General features: G+C 42.1%; 1 protein-coding gene and 1 long non-coding RNA gene across 4 annotated transcripts; one reads left to right on the top strand and one right to left on the bottom strand.

Moving 5' to 3' along the window:
- Nucleotides 1-1,824: 1,824 nt before the first annotated feature.
- Slc35g2 (solute carrier family 35 member G2) lies at nucleotides 1,825-22,026 on the top strand. 3 transcript variants are annotated; one of them, XM_029481378.2, is made up of 3 exons: nucleotides 2,026-2,087; nucleotides 13,938-14,059; nucleotides 19,501-22,026. In XM_029481378.2, exon 3 carries the CDS (start codon nucleotides 19,519-19,521, stop codon nucleotides 20,755-20,757), a length of 1,239 nt encoding a protein of 412 aa, XP_029337238.1. In that variant the 5' UTR covers nucleotides 2,026-2,087; nucleotides 13,938-14,059; nucleotides 19,501-19,518; the 3' UTR covers nucleotides 20,758-22,026. The 3 variants fall into 3 exon arrangements, with proteins under 3 accessions (XP_021028269.1, XP_029337238.1, XP_029337239.1); XM_021172610.3 differs by lacking the exon at nucleotides 13,938-14,059 and having other exon boundaries at nucleotides 1,825-2,087; XM_029481379.2 differs by lacking the exons at nucleotides 2,026-2,087; nucleotides 13,938-14,059 and adding an exon at nucleotides 2,101-2,215.
- LOC115031919 (uncharacterized) lies at nucleotides 20,412-27,040 on the bottom strand. Its single transcript, XR_015044476.1, has 3 exons — nucleotides 26,947-27,040; nucleotides 26,712-26,830; nucleotides 20,412-20,699 (listed from the first exon to the last, which is right to left on the bottom strand). It is a non-coding gene; the product is annotated as an uncharacterized LOC115031919 (long non-coding RNA).
- Between the last annotated feature and the right edge of the window lie 67 nt (nucleotides 27,041-27,107).

The following is a 27,107-nucleotide window of genomic DNA, read 5'->3' as shown; positions in this document are numbered from 1 at the left end:
CTGTCTCTTGTGAGACGATGCCGGGGCCTAGCAAACACAGGAGTGGATGTTCACAGTCAGCTATTGGATGTATCACAGGGCTCCCAATGGAGAAGCTAGAGAAAGTACCCAAGGAGCTAAAGGGATCTGCAACCCTATTGTTGGAACAACATGATGTACTAACCAGAACCCCGGAGCTCTTGTCTCTAGCTGCATATGTATCGAAAGATGGCCTAGTCGGCCATCAATGGAAAGAGAGGCCCATTGGACTTGCAAACTTTATATGCCCCAATATAGGGGAATGCCAGGGCCAAAAGAATGGGAATGGGTGGGTAGGGAAGTGGGGGGCGCTATGGGGGACTTTTGGGATAGCATTGGAAATGTAATTGAGGAAAATATGTAATAAAAATATTAAAAATCAAAAACAAAAACAAAAAAAAACAAAAACAAAAACAAAAACAAAAACAAAAAAAAAAGAATCCTGACACTTACCATGTTCTACCAGGGCTGTTCCTACTCCAACTGGGCTGGTCCTCTTAATCTACCTACCCCATGGGGGCTTTCTCCTCTCTTCTTTTGGTCTCTGCCTCAGACCCCAAGCCATGGAACCAAAGCCCTGCCAACCTCTCTTCTGCCCAGCTACAGGCTATAGGCATCTTTATTCAACCAATAGTTTTAAATTAAGGACCAAGGTTTGCACAGCAAAAGCTGCTATGGTATGTGTGTCCATATGTATGTATGTGAGTGTGTATGTGTGTGTATTTGTATGTGAATGTGTGTATGTGTGTGTTTGTATTTGTATGCATATGTGCATATGTGCGTATATGTGTGCATATGTGTGTATGTGTTTCCCGTGTGTCTCATATACTCACACCATCCATAACCTAGAAGACAGTTGACTTCATCCATTAAGGTGTGTGTTTGTGTGTGTGCTTGTGAGTATGTGTATATGTGTGTTTGTGTGTGTGTTTGTGAGTATGTGTATATGTGCGTTTGTGTGTGTGCTTGTATGTGTATATGTGTTTGTGTGTGCGTGCGTGTGTGTGTGAGTATGTGTATATGTGTGTGTATGTTTGTGTGTGTATGTGGTGTGTTTGTGTATGTGTGTGATATGTAAAAGAACCCTCTGGGAGCCATCCAGGATTGAAGGAGGAGGACAGCTAGTGGTCAGGTGTGCAAACACAAAACTCTACCAGAGGATTCGGGTTCTGACTTTGAGATGAAGACCAGTCGATAACAATAACTGTTTCCCATGTGTCTCTCACTTGCCCACACTATCCAAAAGCTAGAAGACAGTTGACTTCATCCATCAAGGTGAGTCCTGAGTCAGAGCAGGACTGAAAGGGATCGAAACAGACTATGAAGACGCTTGTCTTTCCATAGTTAGCACCATAATTCAGGCCTGATCCTTTCTTACCTGCTCTATGATCACGGTCTTCCAGCCTGTCTCCTGGACTCTCATTGCCTTGGTGACTTGGTCTGTTTTTAAGAGTGTGTTCATTTAGCTTTGGGGGTTGGAGTATACAAACATTTGCATTGTCAAGACTTCTCCCACCTTGCAAAACCTGGGTAAAACAGTCAGGACTCAGGGATATCCCAAGATTATTCTGTCCCGAGGTTTATAGATGCTGTCACCACTTCAAACATCAAGAAATAATTTTTAGTTCTTACAACCAGATAGAAATGAATGGAGACTGCTTCCTCATCTCTTCCCAGAGGACCAAGTCACCCTGGCTGGCAGTCGATTGCTTCTAAGAGCCCCCCCAACCCCGCCTGCCCCCACTCTCCGCCCCAGGGCGTTGGCAGCTTCCATTGCCTGGGACGCTCACGCCTCTCGGGGAGGGCCAGTCCCCAGGTCTAAGCAAGCATCCTGGTGGTCTCCTGCGGTCTTCCACTCCCGCAGCGCCTGCAGGTGGGGGTTGGGGCAGCGGAGAGCGCAGGCGCAGTGCCCCCGTCTGGCGCCCCTCTCCTTGCTGGCCGCCCCTGGCAGTCCAGGCTGCAGTGGTCCCCGCCGAGCGCGCGGCGGCCTCAGCTGGCTAGGGAGGCCAGACCAGGAGCGCGGGAGTCCGCTAGTGCCCCCGGCGCACCGGCCTAGCCGCGACTCGCAGGTAACCGAGCCGGTGGCGGGTGGGCAGCAGCGGGCGGTGCGGGACTCAGCCGTCTGGCCCCGTCCGGAAGAGGGAGCGCACCGAGCCCCACGTCGGTGGCAAGTGACCCGTAGGGCGCCTCGTTTGGGGTAAGGTAGGCTCCCGTCAAGCGCCCCGCCTACTTGACAGACCTCGGTGGAGCGCGCGTCTCTGCAGGACGCCCGAAAAGCCACCCAGTGCCCACTTCTCCCCGTTGCTGTCCTGGAGAACAGGAACAACGGGTTGATAGTCAGCACCATCCCCGGGCCTGACACAGTTGCTTGTGTGGGCCCAACCCCAGTCGCATGATGAAGGTCAGGGCTTGTCCCTCCTTTGGCCCCGGAGCCCACACAAGCGTGTGGCGTCATAGGAGTGATTGCGAACGCAACTTTCGAAAATTACTGGGTGGTTTTAGGAGTCTGACAAAGATTTTGGATTTGCCATCACTTTCCTGTCCTGTGTCTTTTGAGTCTTGAACTCCAGTTTAGATGGGTTGTAGATTTTTCTGTCTCTTGACTCGATAGGGAGGAAGGACCAGAGTGTGGAGGTGGAGGCTCTGGCAAGTCAGTTTCATCTCATCTATCCACTTAGAACAAAATGCGGATTTTCTTGACGGAATTGGTTCTAGGTTTAGAATTTTACGCAGCGTGTGACCGTTTAGCTCATGGGGGAAGACGGGTCGCGGGAACTGGCAGGAAGAACAGTCACTCTTCCTGGGGCAACTAGGGGCGCTGCGCAGATCCACGTCACTACCCAGGCTGTCACCAGGCTCTGGTAGGAGCAGGAGCAACTTCCCGTCCTGGGGAGGATTGAGGAGTTCCTAGTCTCACACCAGGCGGGAAGGGTGAGGGGGCAAGAAGGCCAAGTCTGCGGCTCTTCTGAGGAAAGGGCTTTGAGCAGAGTTGACTGTGTCCGTGGTGCTGAAGCTCCTCGTGCCCAGGTCTACGACTTCCTGGGCCTATGCCAGCCATATTTTCCTATTTTGCACCTTTGCCAAAAAATAACTCATGGCCAAAGCAAGCGGACAGGCCGGAGCCGGCTAGACACTGAAACTCTTCACAGATGGGTTGAGCGTGGTCTCCTGAGGGAAACACTGCAGGGAAATGTGGCTCACCTTGGAAGAAGAGATAAAGCACAGCTTGCTTGATTTCCTAAAAGTACACACTGTGAGCAAGCACACCGGCCCTAATGTATGTGCATGCATGTGAAGGATATATGCATGAGTATATACCTACAAACATAATGCTCATCTCTTTTCAAAGCTATCATGTACCACAAGCCACACATTTCCCAGAACCTTTTGTGACTTATCTTTATTTATTTTTTTTTTGACACCTCTTGAGTTTCTGGACTCTAGAGCACAACTAATTTTCATAATCCTCTGTTCCAAAGGCACTGTGCCTGTAGATTGAAGTGCTTGGTGCTTGTATTCACCCAAGTTCCAGAGAATGCTGTATTAGAGGGACTGGGAGTGTAGCTCTGTGGTAGAGCATCCACTCAGCGTTCAAGAGACCTTATGTGGGCTTCTCACTGCCACAATCAATCAATCAATCAATCAATCAATCAATCAATCAAACAAACACTCGATTGAAAGACAAAAGAAATGTAAAGAAATTTAGGTAATAGAGAAATACAAAAATTCTTTTGTGTGAGCACATATGTACTTTTAGATGGACCATTCTTCTGTCTGTTCTGTTTTCGATAATCTCTTAATTATTGAACACTTATGTTCAACATTTTGTTAGAATTGACTAGTGGTTCTCAACCTGTGGACTGCACCTCCTTTGGGGTAGTCACACATCAGATATACTGCATATCAGATATTTACATTAAGATTCATGACCAGTAGCAAAATTACAGTTATGAAATAGCAATGAAATAACTTTATGGCTTAGGGTCACCCCAACCCAAGGAACTGTAAAGGGTCTCAGCATTAGGAAGGCTGAGAACCCTGTTAAAGACAGTTCTGCGAACAGCTTTTATGTTTGTTTACAGTTTTGGGACAGAGTCTCACTGATTCCCACACTGGCCTCGAATGCAAAGTTGTCCTGCCATAGCCGTCAAAGTGTTGGGATTGCATGGGATTATGGATATGTGCTATCAAGCCCAGCAAACACTCTATGTTTTTTCTTTTAGACAGATTCTTTTAGACTTCCCCAGTTGGCCTAAAAATTGGTATGTAGACAAAGATGACCTTGAATTCCTGATCCTCTTACCCTCATCACCCAGAAGGTGAGATTGCAAGCATGCACTACCATGGCGGGCCTAATGCCTGGCCTAAGTATCTTAAGAGCAGAGCTAGAGATGTTGGCAGAGAAGAGTGCTTGCCTTTCTTGCTGAGGACCTACATTTGATTCTCAGTCCCTAGATTGCAGCTTACAACTCCCTGTAGGTTCGATTGCAGGGGATCTACGCTCTCTTCTGTCCTCAGAGGGCACCTGGTATGGACCAGGTGCACATACATCTATACGGGCAAACATCTTTACATATAAAATAAAAATAAATAAATAACTCTAAGGGAAAAGAGATATGGTAAACATCTACTTTCTCAAAGATTTAAATGCATTAGATCAGATGGATGATAATGCATTAGGACTGACTAGAGGCACAATGGACAGCAATTCCTGCATTTATTCATGTGACTGAAATGTCAATGCATATAGACTAGTAACTCCCTATTTCTCCCTGCTTCCCAGCCCCGGGTAACATCTGTTCCCATCTTGTCTATGACTTTGCCCATCTCATGCACTCCACATAAGTGGAACCACACAGTGTTTGTGGTTGGTTTCTTTACTCAGCATAGTATCTTGTTTGTATTTTTCATAGGACAGAATTGCTTTCTCCTTAAAGGCTGAATGTTGTTTCTTTGTATTTATAGATGCTCCATTTTAAAAAGCTATTCATGTACTGATGGACACTTAAATTGCTCGGTGTGAATATAACCTCTTTGCACAAACACACACTTGTTTAATTACAATCTTCTTTGTTTTGTTTTGTTTTGTTTTCTGATAGTGTTTCTCTAAGTAACTTTGGCCATGCTGGAACTCACACTGTGGACTAGCATGGCCTTGAGCTCAAATATCCTCCTGCCTCTGCCTCCTTAGTGCTGGGATTAAAGATATGTTCACCACACCCATCTTAAGTATATAGTCTTTTCATTCATTCATTCATTCATTCATTCATTCATTTATTTTGAGACAGAGTTTCTCTGTATAGCCCAGGCTGTCCTGGAACTCACTTTGTAGACCAGGCTGGCCTCGAACTCAGAAATCCGCCTGCCTCTGCCTTCCGAGTGCTGGGATTAAAGGAGTGCGCCACCACGCCTGGCAAGTATATATAGTCTTATAACAAAATTCTTGAAGTAAAATTTGTGGTTCAAATTATGGATATTTTAATTTTGATACATTTGAGACATTAATTTGTTCAAATATTTTTTATTTCCTCTTTTAAACATTTCCAAAATCACCCACCACATTTAAGGAATATTTATTGGGCAACCAGTATTTACAAATTGTGCCTAAAAAATTGATGAACATATGCTACTATAAATGGTAAATTTGAATTTCAGTAGACTCATCCTTTCACCAAAAACAGGTCTTATCAATTGCTAAAGGGTTTTTCTAATTGGGTAGAGAGAAAAAAAAATTGTTCATTTATTCATTAGCAATATTTATTTCTCACTTTGCGACTTATTTACTCATATATTTATTTTTCTATTGGCATGCTCACTTACTTTTTGATTCATATAAGCTCTTTGTATAGTACCATATTCTGTTTGTTGTACTTTTTTTTTTTTTTTGGTTTTTCGAGACAGGGTTACTCTGTGTAGCCCTGGTTGTCCTGGCACTCACTTTGTAGACCAGGCTGGCCTCGAACTCAGAAATCTGCCTGCCTCTGCCTCCTGAGTGCTGGGATCAAAGGCATGCGCCACCACTCCCGGCTGTTTGTTGTACTTTTGAAACAAAATCTCAACATGTATTTCTGACTGGCCTAGCTAGAGTTTCCTATGTAGACCGTGCCGGCCTTGAACTACAGAAATCTGCTTCATGGGATTAAAGGCTATGCTGCCACATTTTTTTCTTTTTAATTTTGTTAACTTTGTTTATAGTATTATGCCATATAGAATATATATATATATATATATATATATATATATATATATATACACATACATACACACACACACACATATATATAATTTCTATTTGAATGGTGTGTATGTGTGTGAGAGTTTCTTTAACTGTTGCTAGGATGTAGTATCTTAAGAAATCAACTTAAGGGAGAAAGAACTTATTTAAGCTTATAATTCAAATCACAGTTGACCGTGGCGGGTAAGTCAAAGCTGCGAGGGTTTGACATAGCTGGTGCCATCACATCCATAGTCAGGAACAGAGAGGTGTGGGTTCAGGCATCTGTTCAGCTTCCTTTCTCCACGTACACAGTCCAGGACCTGAGCAGGGAACGGTGCCTTTACAGTAGTGGGCCTTCTGATCTCAATTACTGTAACCAAGACAACCATAGATATCAATAGGTATCCCATAGACAACAATAGGTATCTGCAGAGGCCCATCTCCCAGGTAATTGTACTTTTTGTTAAGTTGACAGTCGACACTGCCATCACAGAGTGAGTCCATGTTCATGTGGGTGTGTGCATATGTGTATATGTGTGCGTATCATGGTGTGCATGGTGTGTAAGGGGATGGAGGATGCTGGGTGTTTGTCTCCATCACTGTTCAGCTCAGTTTTTGAAACAGTGTCTCTCACATAACTTGGAGCTTACCATTGGCTGGAGTGGCTGTGAGCTCCAGGAATCTACCTGTCATCCCTCTTCCCCCTCAGTACTAGGGTTTCAGATCTGTGCTACTGTGGGCTTTCATGTGGGTGACAGGGATCTGAATTCAGGTCTTCATGCTTGCTCCACTGATTGGGACATCTCCATGCATATTAAAATACTTTTGTTATATTTTTTGGCATTTATATCAGCACTGCATTTCTCTATATACAACATAATCCTCCTGATACTCTGATGTTCTGAGGTTACAAGCATGCATCTGCTTCTATTGCTTTTCATATATAAAAGCATCTTCTCATGGGAACATTGTTTTAAGTTTTGAATTTGCAAATGATTCATTTATAATTTACCAAAAAGATGCTTTAAACCCCAGATTTATTCTCTTATTTTCTTTTTAAATGTAGTTCATTACTAGTTGTAAACTATTTTGCACATTAAATAATAAAAATAATAATGTCAGTTTTCTAATACATGCAAGGCCCTGGGTTGGAGTGACAGAAAATGGAATGGAATTAATGATTATTGATTTCTAATCCATATTTATCTACATCTTCTAAGAGAGGCACTATGCTATTTAATCTGAGTCTTCCAATGTGATATATTTAACATTTAGAAATCCACTTACAGTGTTTTACTTTAAATGTAGTTTGTAGTATTTTAAAACTGTTAGCATGCGATTTTAAAAAAGCTATACTTTAGAGTATTTTTAATGTAGTTAGAAGAAAATGTGTCTAAGAGCACTAATTAGCCAAAATGGGAACTTATGTCAGAATGTTTCTAAAAGGAGAACCACCCATTCATAAGGATGCATACATATAAGGTTGGTCAAATGCCTTTTGGCAACCATACATTATGGATCAATGTAATATATTTTCCAAAACAAAAGAATGATTATTTGGGTATTGTTGAATTATTCTGTATTATTTTCTTTTCAGTGTTTAAGATCATTTTGGACTAGACTAATGAGAATAACAATTTTTAAAAATATTTAGTTCTTTATTGGGGAGAGGGGTGTCACAACACCTGTATGGAGGCCAAAAGACAACTTGTCCGGGTTGGTTCTCTCTCTGTACCACAGGAGTCCAGGAAACTGAACTCAGGTTATCAGGCTTGGTGGGCAAGTGCTTTAACCTGCTGAACTAACCCTACAGCTCTGAGAATAACAACTTCATTGTTTTCAGAGGATATATTTAAAAACAACGCTGATTATAAGAAATAAAAAGATCAGATTATAAAATAAATCCTTCTAGTCAGTCCAGGTCAGTAGGAACCAGCACAGATGTTAGTTTGAAGTAAATATTTTCAGATTATCACATTCATAACAATGACTGTGAGATGTATCAACTTTAAGATACATTTTAACTTTAGAAATATAACATTATATACAATGAACTTAATGCATCATAAGTAGGGTTATGAGGTCTATTTTTTTTTTTCTGTTCTGTTGGTTGGTTGATTTTTGAAGCAAGGTCTTACTCCATAGTCAGGCTGGCCTTGCTGTCTCTCTTTCCCTGCCTCAGCCTCAGGTGCTGAGATTGTAGCCATGTACTCCGATTCTCCTATTTTTCAAAAGAAAATGTTTTTTCATCAGAACATGATTTTAAGGTTTCAGTCAGTCAACATCGTATGCACATTTAGATTACTGGCAGTTTAGTATAACTATGTAACAGTGGTGTTTCCTTGTGGTAAATTCCTAAACAAAGTTAATGCTTCAGGTGGTGGTGTGGCACTGCACTGCAGGGAGCATTTGCATCTTTCTCATCTAAATGGCAACCTGGACATCAACCTGTTCACTTGTGTTTCTGTATCTTTAACAGGATTGTATATCATTCTAGGTATGTACTGGCTATTCTTGTTTTTCTTTTATGGATACCTTGTTATAGTAATCACATTGTATTTCTCTAGTCACCACTTCTGTTTCTGAGCATGCTCTAAAAGGGTTTATCTATCTGTGCTGGTGTGCCTTTCAGGTAGCTAGCTTGTCTGGAGTAAGTAGAATCAAGCAGAGGGGCCAACTCTGAACATAGGCCAACGGTCACTCTGATTTTTTTTTAATACAGCTGAGAGAATAGGAGTTAATAACTCCTATTTCAAATAACATAAAAATAATATTAGGGGCTGAAGAGATGGCTCAGTGGTTAAGAGCACTGACTGCTCTTCCAGAGGTCCTGAGTCCAATTCCCAGCAACTCCATGGTGGCTCACAACCATCTATAATAGGATACAATGTCCTCTTCTGGTGTGTCTGTGGAGGGCTATGATGTATTTGTATAAAAATAGACAAATAAATCTTTAAGAAAATATTAAAAATAGTCTCTGGGGTCTGTAAAGATTGCTCAGTGATTAATGTCATTTACTGTTCTTCCAGAGGACCTGAGTTTGGTTGCTAGCATCTGCGTCATAATCACCTGTAACTCCAGCTCTAGGCACCTGATGCTGCTGTCTGACATCTGTGCACACCTGCAGACATGTGGCATACATAGACATACAGGCAGACAGACAGACAGACAGACAGACAGACACACACACACACATCCCACAATCTTTGTTTTCTGTGCTTTGGTGTTTTGGCTGCATGTATGTCTGTGAAAGTGCCAGATCCCCTGGAATTTGTTGTTACAGACAGTTCTGAGCTGCCATGGGTGCTGCTAATCAAACACAGGTGCTCTGGAAAAGCAGTCAGTGCTCTTAACCACTGAATCATCTCTCCAGCTCCTAAAATCTTTTTTTTTAAAGATAGTATTTGGACAATGATAGTTCCTTCAGGCTGCCATAATAAAATGGATGGCTTTTAATCAACAATAGAAATTTGTTTCTCATCATTTTGAAGGCTGAGAAGATCAACATTAAGACACTAGAAAATTAGGTATCTGGTAAGGTCTGCTTTCTGTTCATAGATGATAGTCTTTTGTGTGTCCCCATGGTGTGGCCCCATGCAAGGGCGTGGCAAGAGCTCTGCTCTCATGGCCTAGTTATCCTCTGACGTCACATATGGACATTCTTACATATGACTTTGTAGGAAGAAAGATAGTCTAACAGGAAGGTTAGTACATTTACAAATCATAACTAAAAAAATTGTCCTGTCACGGATGAGACACAGGATGTGACACAAACTAGGCAAATACTCTACTACTGAGCTGTGCTCACAGCACACAAACCATAAATTATTAAAAAAAAAAAAAGCCCTACACATGATTTTGTATCTCTTCAAAGAAGTAGGCTTAATAAAGTCAAGAGAATATATAGAAAGGCATAAATACATCCTGTGATCAAACACAATTTTAATTGAAGCTTATAAAGTTTATTTTCAAAATATTTTAATTCACAAAGATGGCTAAGTTTCTTGATGCTTTTCAGCTTGGATAGACAGTGTTGCTATCCACACTTGAGACCTGGCGGATCTCTGCCAACACCAATGTACCAAGCAATCTTATGGTCTATGGTTCTCACAATGAGGATCAGCCACTCCTCAGTTATGTGCTCCAGGAAGTTTTGCTTCCCGATGGTCTGAACAGAAATATAACCTTCTGGTGGCATGGGGTCTGCGGTAAGGCAAGAGGGAAGAAGAGCAGAAGCCTCTTCTAACTGGGCTTTCCCCAGCATGTTAGAGCTGTGCTGCTCGTAAAAGCCTTGCTTGGGTTCCGTGCTGAGCCACCTTGTGCCATGGTGCTGTTCTTACACACTGACACCTCGCAGTGCCAGCAGGGCCATTGCTGTTTCCTCTTTGCCAGTTCTCACTCCTTTCCCCTCAGGTTTGTACCCAGGAAATACCCTTAACTTGGCAGGGAAATGTCAGAGACCAGTTGAGATCATGGAACTTTTTTCTGACTCTTGATTAAAATTTTAGTTTGCTCTATAAATGTTAATGTACACACATAATTAAAAATAATGGCTTGTATATAAAATTATATTGGTGCACGGTTTACTCTAGGTTCACATAATTGTTGCTGTACAGAACCAATGCAGTATAACACTTTATGTGCACATAAACACTATTTCTCTTATGATTGCATATGAACTCAGTCCTCATGCTAACATTTTACTGGAGTGTGTTTAGTCACTTCCTGACTGCATATAATCAGTGACTTGGGAGTGAGTTGTTTTTTATTTAAGACATCACACTATCTTTACTGGACTCGTTAAGAGCCTGATAAAAGGAACAAACTCTGTGACCCATTTTTCCGATGACATTTGCTTTACCTTTGTCTTCTGTCTGTTGCTGGATGAGCCACTGTTTTAAACAGGAGTGGCGGTTTGAAGGGAGAGTGAGTGTGAGGGAGGCTATGAAGCCAAATTCTCCTATTACTCCAGAGTCAGGAGTTATGGGAGAGTTAGACTGGAGACAAAGGCATGCATCAGCTGGTTTGATTGAGGATTCAAAGCCAACAGTTAAATGTGAGGCCAGCTAGGCCAGAGAGTTCCTGATTTACCAGCATTTGTTGAGTCTAGTTCTGAGGTAAGACCTTCAAGATATCAAGAAAAAAAAAAAAAAAGATAGTCAGCATCCTTGTTCTTGGCCTGGTGAGAGTTTATCAGGGGCTATGTTTACATGTGCACACAGCCCACAGTGATAGTTTGTCCAGGACTGCTATAACATCCCAAGAAACAAGTGTTCCAGAGCCCAGGGAAGGAACAGGTCGTGAGAGAGAAGCTCCTCCAAGTGAGTTTCCAGCCCCCATTATCTCATATGTTTTCTTATGATGGGAATCCGGCTCCTGGTATCCTCACTCTATTTATTTGCTCTTTCTCCTTTGATGTAACCATTGTCCCGACCCCATCAGCCACTTCCTTGACCCAAATCTTCCCAAGACTCCATCCTGCTGGTTCTGCCAGCCTCTTCACAACAGTAAATAAATAAGAGAGCTGTGGACCAAGAAATTAAAATCTCAAAGGTGCTAATTACTTGTGAGAACCCTTTACTGGATCTTCAAGCCCAAGGACGTCTACTTATAAATGGTATCAATGAAGACACTCAGATAAAAGTAGGCTCTTGGGTGATGAGTGATGGAGAGCTAAGGAGGCAGAAATAAAGATCTGGACAGTGAGTCAGCCCCAGGGACTTGACCTCCATAAGAAACATGGGGGATCAAGGGAAGGGCAGCCAATTGAGGGCCATGGATGGAGGATTCTCCAAACACGGTTAAGCTTCAAGGACCATTCACCCAACATCCCCAGGACCACAGATACCCTTGTGTGTGTTTTGCTCTGAAGACCTTTTCATGGCATTTATTTAGTGTGTGTCGTAACACACTTGTGAGAGTCAGGTTGGTAGCAAGCACCTTTGCCTACTGAGCCACCTCCCCACCCCTCCTCCGATGTGTCAGAAACACATTGCACTAAAGCATAGAAATATCACTCTGCTTCTGAAGAGGGAGACAGCGCTCCTGTGAGCAGCTTCTGAAATTGCAGTCTGAGGACGTGGATGACATTATCGTCTGCTTTAGTGCTGACTCCAGTCCCTGGGCCAGAGCATCGGAAATCTGTGCATGCCTTAGAGAACAGCATGCGGTCCATCTGTTCAGGTCAGATTTTCCCACATTAACATGCAGATTTATGGGGCGGTAACTTATGTAAGAAAAGCCAATGGTAATGATGTTAGATTCTGTGCTGCCATTTGGAATCTACATATATTTTTAGCCTGTCATGAAAATACCATAATGCACGCATGCAAGCGCGTGCACAGGCACACACACACACACACACACACACACACACACACGCGCGCGCGCGATTCTTTCTAAAGCAATAACAAAGGCATCGCCCACAGTTTGCAGTCATTTGCCTCTGTTTTGGTTTGAGCTCTAGACAACACCCATTCATATTTCCCCTGTAAAGTGGTCTGTTTACCCACAGCTTTCCTTCCACAGATGGCACAGATATACAAGAACTATGCTGGCTCCTCAGCTGACTTGTCAGACTAAAATACAGTAATGATATATGTTTTTCTTCTTAAGAAAGTAGGTTAAACTTTTTCAGATTTTAAATAGATACATATATAGAAAAATAAAAAAGCCCATAAGTACATATGCATGTATGCACATACATATGAATTATTTTATATAAATAGAACCCGATCATGAATATTCTTTAGGGTGTGTGTGTGTGTGTGTGTGTTTTAGTGAAAAACAAAATCTTGTGCATCTCATATTGGCTTCAGACTTTCTTTGTAGCCAAGGATGTCACTGAACTCCCTATATTCGCGCGTTTGCCTTCAGAGGGCTGGGGTTACAGGGTGGCGTGGCCATGTCTGGTTTATGTGATGCTGAGCATCAAACCCAGGACTTCATGCATGTTGGGCACTTTTCCAAATGAACTACAACCCCATTCCATGAGCACTCTTTTATAAATTTCTTTTGGTTCAATAATATGACATAATTATTTTTTATATCCATATATATACATAGGTATTATCATTTAGTATTTTTCTTTAGCTCCTCTCCACTAATGGGTAATTAGTTTATTTCTAATTTTTTATCAATTAAAGAGAAGCAAGGTGACTACTCTCATGTGTGCATTTTATATGCCTACGGATGACCTCCTTAGGTTCTATTACTGGGATTGGCATGGCTGGGAGAACTCTCACATATAAAATCCTGATCCATGTTGCTAACTAACTTATGATGGCATGGACTACACAATGCTTGTCATTAATGCACAGAGTCCCTGGCAATGATGGGGACTTGATGAAGTCTTTTCACCTTTGCAGTGGGTATGTGTTCTACATACATTAATAGAGTATGGTGATTGGTGTACTGTGATTTTGATATGTCTATGTATATTATGTTACCTACCAGGTATTGTGAAATTTAATTAAAAATATGATTTACAGTGTGGTCTGAAATAAGAGGGCATCTAATGACCATTTCTTAATGGTCTTTGGGATTTTACTGAAAAACAGTATATGGAAAGAGATGACTGAATTGTGACTTTTTAAAATTATAACATCATTCTGTTATGTGAAGAATCAGCTATGATTAAAACAAATCAAATCTGTAAAATGTTGGGACTAATGCACTGTGGCATTTCTGGACTTTGGCCTAGAGTGGAGTTTGAGGATTCTGGCTTGGTGCTCACACAGATAAACAGCAGGAAGAACAGAGCAGATGGGAACAGGTGGTGCATGCAGTGTTTCAGGGCTCTGAGAACACACTACTGCTCCTGGGGTATGTCCTCCTCCTCCTCCTCCTCTCCCTCCTCCTCTTCTTTCTCCTCTTCCTTTTCCTCCTTCTCCTCCTTCTTCCTTTTGTTCAGAGATTCTTACATATCTAGGATGATTGGAGGACATCTTTGAGCTCACTGGGATGTTTGATATTCTTTCATAAGACTTAGGTAAATGATAAGCAGCCAAAGTACATCAACAACACAAGAATTTGTTTTACACTTATTTAGCATGTAATCAATACAATAAGTCAATGATTTAACCATGGATATACCTATCAAATATAAAATACAAAAGGTGATTTTAGCTGGGCCTAGTGCTACACACCTTTAGTCCCAGCACTCAGGAAGCAGAAGCAGGCAGATCTCTATGAGTCTGAGGTCAGACCGGTCTACATAGTACGTTCCAGGACAGCCAGAGCTACACAGTGAGATCCTGTCCCCCTCAGCCTCTCCATCAAAAGAAAAAAGAAGATAATTTTATTCTTGCCATTTTTCCCTAGCCATGCTCTATTATCCTTAATAGAGCCACCAGCAAGCTGAATTTAAAGGTGCTGATTTCAGTGCAAATTGACTTTGCTTAAATTTTTTTTTCTTTCAGGCAGAAAGAAAATAAGTGTCAGATGATAAGTATGTGTCATCTGAGACTAGCATATTTTATGTAAATTGATAAAACTGCTTTTCAGAGATTGAAGGGCTCTTTGCTGGAAGGGGTGTGCTGAGTATATGTTGTGAGACTTGGTGCTGGGGCTGTAGCTTGACATGTGTGAGACCCTGGGATCGACCTCTGAAGTCAAGGGAAACAAAGGGAAATAACATAAATGGTGAAACTCTTGCATTTTAGCGTGTTCTTAGCTGCCAGCCAACACATTCATTAGTGTGCCAGGATGACTTTTAAAGTGTCACAACATAATTGCTCTGTTTTAAACCAGGCATCATCACCTTCACACAAGCCAAATCTACTCACTGTTTGAAAACTGACACATATAGTCATACACACACACACACACACATACACACACTCACACACAAAACTTTTGTGAAAAATCTTTTTTAAAGCTCCCTTTTCAAAAACCTGGTATTGCCAGGCCTGGTGGCAAATGGGGAAAAGGCACAAGTCAGCATGTCTTGCTGCCTTAGCATTAGAAACCCTTGTCTCCGGCCTTCCAGTGAGCCCAGGTATCATCCCCTGCTACTCACTCTGGGGTCACTACCATTTCCTTATTGTAAATTTTTTCCCCTTTCTTTTCTTGCCTTAGCGGTTTGGGATGGTCTACAACTGATGAACATCTATGAGCAACAGGGGCTCAGAGCCTTTAAAAAACAATAGCATCTCAATTTAGGTATGCCTTCTCATTCCCCAGTTGGAAACACGCCTAGATGGAACACTTTAATTTGCCCCTTGTTTCTTTCTGAGTACAGAGAGTGTAGTTGGAAAGAAAAGAGTGAGCCACGATGGGTTCAGTCGCTGTTTAGAAAGACAAGGAAGAATGAGTCTCTTGGGGCCAAGTGAATACAGTTGGTTTTTGTCCAAGACAGCTAGGCACTGGGAGAATTGTTAGCCCCACAGTACTAAAGTCTCCCACAGCAGAGACCTGAGTGTGAGGTCCTTTGGAACTGACCTGAGAAAACCTGCATTTGCATGCCTGCAACCTAAGGATATGTAACAAAGAAAGACACTTACAGAAACAATTCCAAGTATAGGAATGTGAAATTCAGGACCACCTAGGGACTGTTCATAAGGAACTGGCTTATGGTACTGTAGAGCAAGTGTGAAGTCTATAGAGAGGTAGTCAGGGAGGAGAGATTAAAAGCAAGTTGGAAACTCATAAACACAGACTATAAAGTTTTGTTGTCTAAGAACAGTAAAGAAAAGTAGTGTCTGCGGGCAGGTTGGAGCTTTGACGGCATCAAATATTTGGATCTCTGACATCATAAAACCACTAAGCACTCCTTAGACATTCACCTTACTAGGTTAGCCCTGCTCCAAAAAGTCATGTGGTCTCTTAATTAAGTTAAATTCAACTGATCATGAATATTTTCTCTTTTCCTTTCTTTTGTTTCTTCCTTTTCTCTCTCTCTCTCTCTCTCTCTCTCTCTCTCTCTCTCTCTCTCTCTCTTTCTTTTTCTCTTTTTTTGAGGCAAAGTCTCATGTAGCTTGGGGTGGCCTTGAACACCCTGTGTATCGTATCTGAGGCTGGCCCTGAACTCCTTATGTTTCTGTCTCCATTGCCCCAGTGCTGGGATTACACCTCAGTTAGGGGTTTTTAATCACATCTACAAAGTCCATTAGTGACAGCATTTAGATTTGTGTTTGACTAAATAAGTAAGGCCTGTAGTGCAGCTTGGCCTAGATTAGACATCAGTAGGCCATTACACAAGAGTCTGTGCATGGCATGTGTCCCTCTCATGTTCTTTCCTTTTTTTTTTTTTTTTGCCACTAGAGAAGCTACAGCCCAACAGATGGGGACTAAAGCAATTAAGATAAACCCTTCTGGGGCTGGAGAGATGACTCTGCAGTTATGAGCACTGGCTGCTCTTTCAGAGGACCCAGGTTCAATTCCTAGTACCCACTTGGCAGGTCACAACGGTCTGTAACTCCAGTTCTAGGACTTTTGACATCCACACAGTGACATAAATGCCAGCAAAAAAGGAGTGAATATAAAATAAAAATAAATTATATATTAAAAGGTTAACTTTTCTTTACAATTTTAAATATTATATATGTGTGGGTTTTGGCATACATGTGCCATGGCATGTGTGTGGAAGTCAGAGGAGAATTTGCAAGAGTCAGTTCTTTCTACCATATGAGTTCCAGGGATTGGACATTGGCCTTTTTTTGGAGTGCATCCTTGACTACGCAGCCATCCTGATAGCCCTGTAAACTCTTCTTATGGTCTCCAAAAGGAGGAAATAGGAGGCATAAATAGCAAGCTACACATGCTCTCTAACTATGCCCTAGGGCTGTAGATGTGGCCTGTAGCAGGACTGGGAAAACTCTGAATGGATACGAGGTAACATTTTAACAATAGCAGCAAATGTGAAGTTATGGAATGTAAAATTTCATTAAGATAATTACTGGTCATCAAGGAAGAGAATTGACATAGTTAAATTGGGTACAGTGACTAGGAACATAAAACCCTAGAGCTGAGCCAAGCAGGAAGCACGTGATTACGTTATACAAATTAGATTAGAAGTGCCGTAATTATTTAGATAAAGGGATGTCTGGAGAAGACAGAGGCTTGTTCTTCAAGACAGAATCTGAATTAGGCCCTAACAGATGATCAGAATTTAGACAGTTGGAGCAGAGGAGGAACTGGTGGAATAAAAATTTGGGAAATGATTTTTTACACACGCGGTACGAGGTTGGGGGCGGGGGAGGGCACACTCCACACAGATTCCTGCAGCAAAGCGTGGATGCCAAGGGGTAAGGACAGACCAAGGAGCAAGGTACCAAGTGCCTGGCAGAGAGGTTGGGTTTAACTTTCCTTTCTTGTTTTTGAGACAGCATCTCATGTGGCCATGGCTAGCTTCAAATCCACTCACTATGTAGCTGAGGGTGGCCTTAACTTCCTGGTCTCCCTGTCCCCTAAGTGCTGGATACAGGGGTATACTGTGAAAGTGTAGGAATGAGGTCTGTAGAGAGCTCTAGGTTCTTGAGTGAAGGAAAGTTTTGTTCTGAATCTTTCAAAGACAAGTTAATGTGACAACAGGATGACACAGATGGGATCTGGGGGCCGGCTGGGACTCAAGCAGGGCGGACAGGAGGCCAGGGTAACGTTCTAGTTTGGAACCCACACTAGCTTCATCTAGACTAATGCCACAAACATGGAATTAGAGAAAAGAGAAAACCCTTGAGAAATATCTCAAAGACAAAAGCAGTATGAGGGACGGCAAGTTTAGAGTATGATGACAGCAAAGAGATTTCAGAGTATCTCCTGGTTTGTAGCTTGGGAATCTGGAAGGACCGTGAGGTCACCAACTGAAGTGAGGGAGCAGGGAAGAAAATTCCTTCTTGGGGATTGTTCCAGAGTTTGAGGATACTGAAGCTAAAGCCATGACTTTAAATTGAAAATGGCTGGGAATGGGAAGCAAAGGATCCTGGGATTTCTTGAGACAGGTATGCTGGAGGGCCTGCAAGGAAGGGGTGAGTTAGGAACCTGGAGGCTCTGAGGCCTGGGTGGTATTTCCCACGGCTTCTTCCAGCTGAAGAGACCTTCAGAAGAAAGGGCGGAAGCAGAACAGCTGGCTACAGATGGTGTCAAAACAACAGAACCGGGCTTGACTGGGGTCATGGTGTAAGATCCTGGAATTAGTGAGCTTGGGCAAGGATTTTGGGTATCATGAGTGAAAAAAAATTTCCTCTTTTCTCCATTGTCTCTTCCCTTTTAGGGTGAGAATTCCAGTGGGTTCCACATATCTGGTAAGGTATACTGCCAGACTGTCTTTTAGGGTAGAAGAAAAAAGTCACTGAGAAGGAAAAAGAATTGTTCAAAGAAAGGCAGACTGAGTGAGAAAGAATAGCACTGTAAACCCAGTGTACCCTAAGTGAAAATAGCCAAATTTACTTACTGCTAATATTCGAGAGTTTACTATACATAGTGCTGTGGCAAATTATTTATGATCAGTATTTCTCTAATCCTTATTTTGGAGGAAGATTAATATTTTTCCTAATCAGCAGTCTATCACAATACCAAGTGCTGGGATTATAGGTATGTGCCACTACACCTGGCTTAGATTTGATTATTATGTAAAATACTTTGGGGGACTGATGAGATGGCTCAGTGGTTAGCACTTCCTGCTCTTTCGGAGGACCCAGGTTTGTGAGGATATCTGTGCTCTCTCTCTCTCTCTCTCTCTCTCTCTCTCTCTCTCTCACACACACACACACACACACACACACACACACACACATACACACACACATACCACATACACAATTTAAAAACCTTTAAAATACTTCAGGTTTATGTACTTGCAATTTGGAACATAATCAAGTAAACAGGCCAGGTGTGACTGAAGTTGCTTTTTATTTATTTTTTGTTTTTCTTTTGAGATGGGTTATATTATGGTATGTGCCTCTAGTCCTTGCAGTTGGGAGATGGAGGCAGAAGGACCAGGAATTCAAGGATATTGTGGGCTACATGAGACCCTATTTCAAAAAACCCAGTTAACCAACCAACTAAGCAAGCAAAAGAGCTAACTGGGGTAAAACAAACAGAATGAGACTGTGACAGGTTTATAACAGATGTGATAAGGGGTGGAAAATCCAGTTGCTCTTCATGTATATGATAATGAACATGCCATATCATCTTTTCCTATTATATTTTCTAGACTCTTGTTATAATCTCTACCATTCATCATTGAATTAGTATATACTTGTAAAATAGCAATGCAGTTTTCAATGGAATGAACATGTTTTTCTTTTCTTCTTTTCTTTAAATAGGATTTGTTATCTGAAGAGATGGATACTTCTCCATCCAAAAAATATCCAATTAAAAAACGGGTGAAAATACATCCCAACACAGTCATGGTGAAATATACCTCTCATTATCCCCAACCTGGGGATGATGGGTATGAAGAAATCAACGAAGACTATGGTAGGTTTATGGAGGAAAACCCAAAGAGAAGTCTGCTGAGTGAGATGAGAAGAAAAGGAAGATCTCTGTTTGGAACCATGGACACTCAGCCTCAGTCATCAGAAGACCCAAGAGCCAGTGGCATGGGACAGTTCCAGAGCTTTGCAGAAAAAAACATTTTTCAGTCCCGAAAAATGTGGCTAGTGCTGTTTGGGTCTGCTTTGGCGCACGGCTGTGTGGCTCTCATCACGAGGCTCGTTTCCGACCGTTCTAAAGTTCCATCCTTAGAACTGATTTTTATCCGGTCTGTCTTACAGGTCTTGTCCGTGATAGTTGTGTGTTATTACCAGGAAGCTCCCTTTGGGCCCAGCGGATACAGATTACGACTTTTCTTTTATGGAGTATGCAATGTGATTTCCATCACCTGTGCTTATACCTCCTTTTCAATAGTTCCTCCGAGCAACGGGACCACGATGTGGAGAGCCACCACCACCGTTTTCAGTGCCATTTTAGCCTTTCTACTTGTAGATGAGAAAATGGCGTATGTTGACATGGCTACAGTGGTTTGCAGCATCTTAGGTGTTTGTCTTGTCATGATCCCCAACATTGCTGATGAGGACAATTCTCTGTTAAACGCCTGGAAGGAAGCCTTCGGGTATACAATGACTGTGATGGCCGGGTTGACCACCGCGCTTTCTATGATAGTATACAGATCCATCAGGGAGAAGATCAGCATGTGGACCGCACTGTTTACCTTCGGTTGGACTGGAACAATCTGGGGATTATCTACTATGTTTGTCCTTCAAGAGCCCATCATTCCTTTAGACGGAGCAACATGGAGCTATCTCATTGCTATATGCGTCTGTTCTACTGCAGCGTTCTTAGGTGTTTATTACGCTTTGGACAAATTCCACCCAGCTTTGGTTAGCACAGTACAACATCTGGAGATTGTGGTAGCGATGGTCTTACAGCTTCTAGTGTTACACATATTTCCTAGTGTTTATGATGTTTTTGGAGGGGTGATCATTATGATTAGTGTATTTGTTCTTGCTGGCTATAAACTTTACTGGAGGAATGTAAGGAGGGAAGATTATCAGGAAATACTGGACTCTCCCATTAAGTGAATACCTGGTTATTATCATCTTGTTAATGTCTAGTCATTAACATGCACACTGCCATTTTAATATTTACCTGTAGATGTCTTTTGTGTTATATTATTGATATAGTGCTATATAGTATAAATAATTATGCGGATGCAGAAAAATATACCAGTCTAATATATTAAAGAATATTAAATAGATGAAATATGTCATGAACTTTGTGTCTTTACAATAATTAATAAAAGGTAATTGTGACAAAGAGTATTATTCTCCATCACTAAAGACACAAGACTCAGAGCTCAGACTGAATTTTCTGTGGTCATAAACTTCTAAAACTTGAAAAATGTTTTTGTTTTCTTTTTGAGACCAGGTTTCTTTATGTAGTCCTGGCTGTGCTGGAGCTATGTAGAACAAGACTGGTTTCCAACTCACAGAGATCTGCCTGCCTCTGTCTCCCAAGTGCTGGCATTAAAGGTCTGCGCCCCTATGGCTGGTAAAAGTGTTTATTCTTAATACTCTACAACTGTGCAACAAACATCCTTCAATATTCAAAAATATTCATTCATGAAAATCATACTAAAGGATAAAATGTTGAACACTTAGCTAAAATCCAGTTTTCCACTAAAAATCTAAGAGGTTCTAAAAGGAATGAGAAGGGGAGCAAAGAAGAGTTGGATTTCAGTAACAGGGAGCCTAGGCTCGAGAATGGGAGAATGTCTTCCCACAGTAGGCTTCGGCACTGAATAGAGAATGAGTGGAGGGTACAGTTGCTTCTCACCAGCTGTCTATAATCGATAATCCTGATCGTGATAATCCTGATGATGTGAGAGCTAATACTTGGACAAGTCTCTTTATCTTTTTAATGCAAATCTTTTTCATTGCTGATCCTGTTTATAATTCTAAGGTAAGTTTTTAAGTAAATCAGACATACTACTTTAAAAAAAAAGCCTAAAAAAATAGACACGTGTCTATTGACTGATGAACTCAAAGCAGCTGCGGTTACAGAGCGGGGTCCGCACAGGGCGAAGTTCGGCAAGGTGCAGGGTCTGCACAGGGCGCAGCTCGGCATGATTCCAGCACAGAGAGGAAAGGGGCGGTGGTTGAGGATGTTCCTACTGGTGTGTTTCTGTGTTTCTGTGTTCCAGGTTCCCTTCCCTCTACTGTGGACAACAGTAATTGGACTTAATGGGTTACTTTTTTGAAAAAGTCATTTCTAGGAGAGGCAGGGCTACACAGAGAAACCCTGCTGCAAACAAAAGTAAAACAAAAATCAAAACCAAAAAAGTCATTATGTTGGGAGTAGGGCATGTTGAGGGGCACATGGGGAGTTAGAGGAGGGAAATGGGGACAGATATGATGATATTTTATTGTATACATGTATGAAATTCTCAAGAATAAAGAAAACTTATAATTAAAAAAATTTAATACTAGCAGTAATCACGATACAGCAGAGAACTGATATGGTATCCTGAGGATGTCTTCAAAGGGACCTCTAGGCTTGTAAAACCCTACCAGGCAGCATCAATGTGAGTCTAATCTGGGCCGCTCTTCATTCTGCTCACGCCTCTGTTGACGTGATACTGATTGTTAAGGCGCTGCCTTAGCTTCCTTCTATACTTTCGTGTGTGATGCTAAGGCTCAGCCCCACATGTTTCACTTTTCTGATGCTACCAGTATCTCTCACAGGGTTCTGCCTACAAAGGACATTACAGAGGGGCTGCGCCCGATGGCATAGGACTGTAATTCTAGCTACTTGGGAAGCTGTGGCAGGTGGATGACAAAGTTCAGGGCTAGCTTTGGCAACTTACTCAGACTGGTTTTCAAAAAGGAGAAAGTCTACTGGGGATATAGCTCAACAGCAGAGCACTTACATACTATGTAGCAAGTTGCTTTAGGTTCAACTCCCAGCACTGCGAATTAATGAATAAACGAATAAATAAAAGCAAATAAGTCAACAGAGGGAGATTAGAAGGCAAAAACTGAGGACCTTGTTTAGCCCCCAGTACTGCAAATAAACAAACACACACACACACATGCATACATACACATACATACATACACACACATACATACACACACACATACATACATACATACATACACACACATACTTGACAAAGCAAACAAGTCAATAGAGAGATTCGATGGCAGGAGAGGGACTTCCCTCTTTCCATTTGCCTTATCATTTGCTGTTTGACTCCAGCGATCAGCAGGACTTGATTTTTACCCTTATGTTACTTTTGGCATTATTCCACCTGCATATCATTCCCTGAGCAGTAGAAGAGCCAACCTGAGAGCTTCCTCCTGGAGGTCCGAGCTATATCCCGGCTGGGTCATGCCTTACTGCTCAAGTGCTATAGTCCAAACTTGATCTCCCTTTTCACTAGCCCTAGGGGTGGTAGCTGATCCACAGAGCAACTTCCTTCGGGTTACCTCAATGTCATCTCTGGCCCCTCCTTGCATTTTATTTTATTTTATTATTTATTTTGTGATCCTCTTGAGACAGGGTCTCACTATATACCCATGCTGGCTTTGAACCTGGGGTGATCCTTCCTGTGTCTGCCTCCCCAATAATGGGATGACGGGCGTGAGCCACCAAACCTGGCGTCAGTTCTTTCAGCCCATTAACACATTATCCTAAATCTCCTCCATTGTGGAGATTTCTGTGATTTCTGTTTTTCTGAATAAAATGTTTCTTAATCATCTCCAGACAGATCCAAATCCATTAACCAGGTAGCCAGCGTTGGGAAATGTTGATACTTAGATTTTCAGGGATTACTAGACATTAGTTATCAACAGGCATTATGCAAACTGAGCCAGACATAGAGCTATAAGCCTGTAATCTTAGTGTCTTAGAAAGCTGAGGCAGGATGCTCCTAAATTTGAGGCCAGCTTGGGAAATTTAGTAAGATCCTGGGCAGCATATGTGGAGTCTTGGGTGTAACCTGCTGAGGGTGTGCATAGACATTGTTGGGAACAAGCAAAAGAAACTCATTCTAAGTATAACCATTTCATTTTCAGACTCAATTCAACTACTGGGAGAAACTAGATTCCAGGTCCCAGGTCCTAGGGGAAATGGGGATTCCCAATAGCTGAACAGCTTCTGTTGTAAGGAAACAGTTGCCTGAGTCCAGACATCTCAAGGACAACTTCTCCATCTTGTTGGCAGGGTCAAACAAGTTCATGTTCCCAGGCCCAGAGACCAACTCCAGTCCTGATTGATGGGCACTCCCTTGTTCAATCCCTATGTCAAAGTATGATTGGACAATGGTATGGCCTACCCTGCTCCCCCTTGCTGTATGGCTTAATGTGAATGAAATTTCTTTAATATAAATGTGACTGTGAATCAATCTGGTGACTGTATTTATTTATGTTATGCTAGTCCTCAGTAACTTCATAGAGAAATCAAGATTTATTTAAAACTACGCCTTATTACCCATAGTTAAGTGATCTATCCTAAACTTCTGTGCTAATATGGCTACCTCCCAGCCCCATCCCGTGATAATGACCCAGCTCTTCAGACCCTTTCTTCCTGGCTCCACTTCCTCCATCCTGCTGCTGATCTGAATCTCCCTCTCTCCTTCCTCTGGCTGGTGGGTGGGATTGTCTATTCTGCCCAGCCATTGGGTGACCAGCATTTATTGACAAGGCACAGAAAAAGAACTGTTTACACACAAACCTGAGACAGGAGATTCTTGGTATAAGCACTACAATGCTGTGACTGGACTGAAACAAGATATGAGGGCAGAGAAATCAGCATTTGATTAACACAGTATATAAAAACATTATGCCTACAGTCTTATCCCCCCCCCCTTTTTTTTTTATGCTGTACAATGTCCCTTCAGGGTTATAGTTCAGCTCCTGTCACGGGTCTTTAGAAGAGGAGTTGGGTTTCTAGCACCCACTCGCAGCTAACAACTGTCTGGTATTTCAGTTCTGGAATTTGGTGACCTCTTCTGGTCTCTGAGGGAACTGCATGTAAGCAAAACCCATCACACATAAAAGAAAGTTGGTTTTTTTTTTTTGTTTGTTTTGTTTTTTGTTTTTTTTTGAATTGCTACTTGCTTCTCAGTAGAAACAAGAGCTAGAAAATATCAGAATGATCTACTGAAAAAGTCCTGAAAAACAGCTCTTTAGTGAAACAATTCTTTCTCATTTCTTGTAGGATAAACTCTAAGGTCCTCAGCTTTCCTAACACATTGCTTCAAATCTAGCCACTGTCTGCTCCATCAACATACTACAATTGCTTAATGTCTTTAGACTTGGTAACTCTCTCCCAAGACCTTCTCTTTGCTCAAATAGTCTTCCTACACATTTCCCCTCTCATTGTGGCTTAATGCCCATCTGTCCCTACATACAACTGTTGATATGGTTAGCACAGAAATAATACAGGTTGGTTTAAATCTCAATATCTGACACTGGTGTGGACTCAAGATCTGCAGTGCCTATTTTAGCACCTTCCATACAAAGCAGACTCTTTCCTATAACAGCATAATCATACTAAATCCAGAAATTAAGTTTATTTAGTAGGGCTCACTAATGTTTACACTCCAATATCAAGTCTGTGATAACTTCTTGATAACAGATAGGTAGGATTTCCTTCCTCCTAAACATTACTGTATGGTAGGGACACTAAACTAGGTCATTCTAACTATATAAGCTGTCAATAGCTTACTGGGAAAGGTCTCAAGATATGGAGGGTTCTTATTTCCTTTCTTTATTACCCCAAATATCCTCCTTTGGAGTTAATGGGGGTCAGCTGCCTGTATGTTTTTTGCTTCTGAGATAGCATCTCTCTATGTAGTCTTGACTGTCCTAGGATTTGCTACATAAACCAGGCTGGCCTTGAACTTGCAGAACTTGAACCTGTCTCTGCAGGTGTAGTGTATGTATGAATATATATATATATATATATATATACATGTATATATATATATATATATCTTTTTGTTTTTTGAGACAGGGTTTCTCTGTGTAGACCTGGCTGTCCTGGAACTCACACTCAATCTGTAGACCAGGCTGGCCTCGATCCACCTGCTTCTGCATGTATCACCCCCTTCTCTTCGGTATGTATGTTTTTAAATATATAATTTGCATTACTTACTTTTGATACTAACAATAGGCAGAGTATCCTTTCCCCAGTTTTAGGTTTGACTTTTCTCAACTAAACTCAGGATAAAAAGTGGCTACAGGTAATTTGTATTTTACCTAGGGCAGGCCACCCATGTATTTATTAACATGCAATTAAGTTAAAAGCAGAAAACAACTTTTTAGGATTTACAGGTAGGGCCTGTAGTATAGCTAAAGGAAGGGGCTGAGATTCAGTGATTAACAGCGCTGGTCTTCCAAGGGACCTGAGTTTGATTCCCAGCACCCACAGGGTGGTTCAAAACCATCTGTAACTCCAGTTCCAGAAGATCCTATTCCCTCATTTGACCTCCATGGGCAGCAAAATTATACACAAGTATAACACAAATACACCAAACACTCGAACACACACAAAATAAAAATGAATTTTTAAAAGATGAAAGGAAGATGTATTAATTCCTCGATTATTGACGATGATGTGCTAGGCACGAAGTGGGCGTGGGTGAACACTGAAACAGTTCTTCTTTTAATAGACTTTGCAATCTAGGTATATGGGTGCAGCTACGCTGGAGGCAAAAACTCGTGTTTCCATAAAATGACCTAACCTAGAATGTTTCTCTTAGGTGCCACACCCACACTAAGCAACAAAGGTGATTGGGAAATAGTGAGGCAGGTTGAGTGGCTGTAAGGCAAGTTAGGAAGGAGAACCGATTTATTGATGCCTTCCTTGGCAGGTGACTGTGCCACTGCCATGCTCACCCCTAGGGCAGAGGTAACAGTCCTTTCCACAGGACTGGATGCCGGGAATGAAGGCTACCCACGCGCCAGGGCACTCGGAAGTTGCTCGCAAAGCTTATTTTGGTTGTGGTTTTCATTAACAAACATCTTACATTTTTCTCCGAGGCTTCATTTTCTTTGTCTCTCCCTGTCCCTAAGATCTGTAGCTGGTCCGCCCTTTCAGATGCAGGCACCAGAGTAGTCTGGGTTGAACTCGGGACCGCTGTTCGACCTTAATGAGCGATTTAAAATGAATGACAGGTTTTAGTAGCAGTGGGAGAGGCGGAAAGTAAGCAGCCACCGAGGAGGGTAGGGGAGAACAGGGCGGTGGGGCCCGGCGCTCCTCACCTTCTGTCCGAAGGCCGCGTAGTCTCAGCTCAGGGACCACTCAGGGCCCGCGCTTGATTGACAAGCCCGCTCGCCCAATCCCGGAGCGGCGCATTCCGCTGAAGCGTCAGGGGCGGGCGCCGGAGGCTATGGAGCCTATTAGATTGGGCGCGGAGCGGGTT

This window comes from Mus caroli, unplaced genomic scaffold, assembly GCF_978045245.1.
Source record: "Mus caroli unplaced genomic scaffold, Mus_caroli_1 scaffold_11, whole genome shotgun sequence".
NCBI classification, from domain to species: Eukaryota; Metazoa; Chordata; class Mammalia; order Rodentia; family Muridae; genus Mus; species Mus caroli.
Note: the sequence above shows the minus strand (reverse complement) of the source record. Positions and strands in the feature narration are given on the sequence as shown.

Coding starts and splice junctions, on each gene's coding strand:
- Slc35g2 (XM_021172610.3), top strand. CDS start 19,519: ATGGATACTTCTCCATCCAAAAAATATCCAATTAAAAAACGGGTGAAA.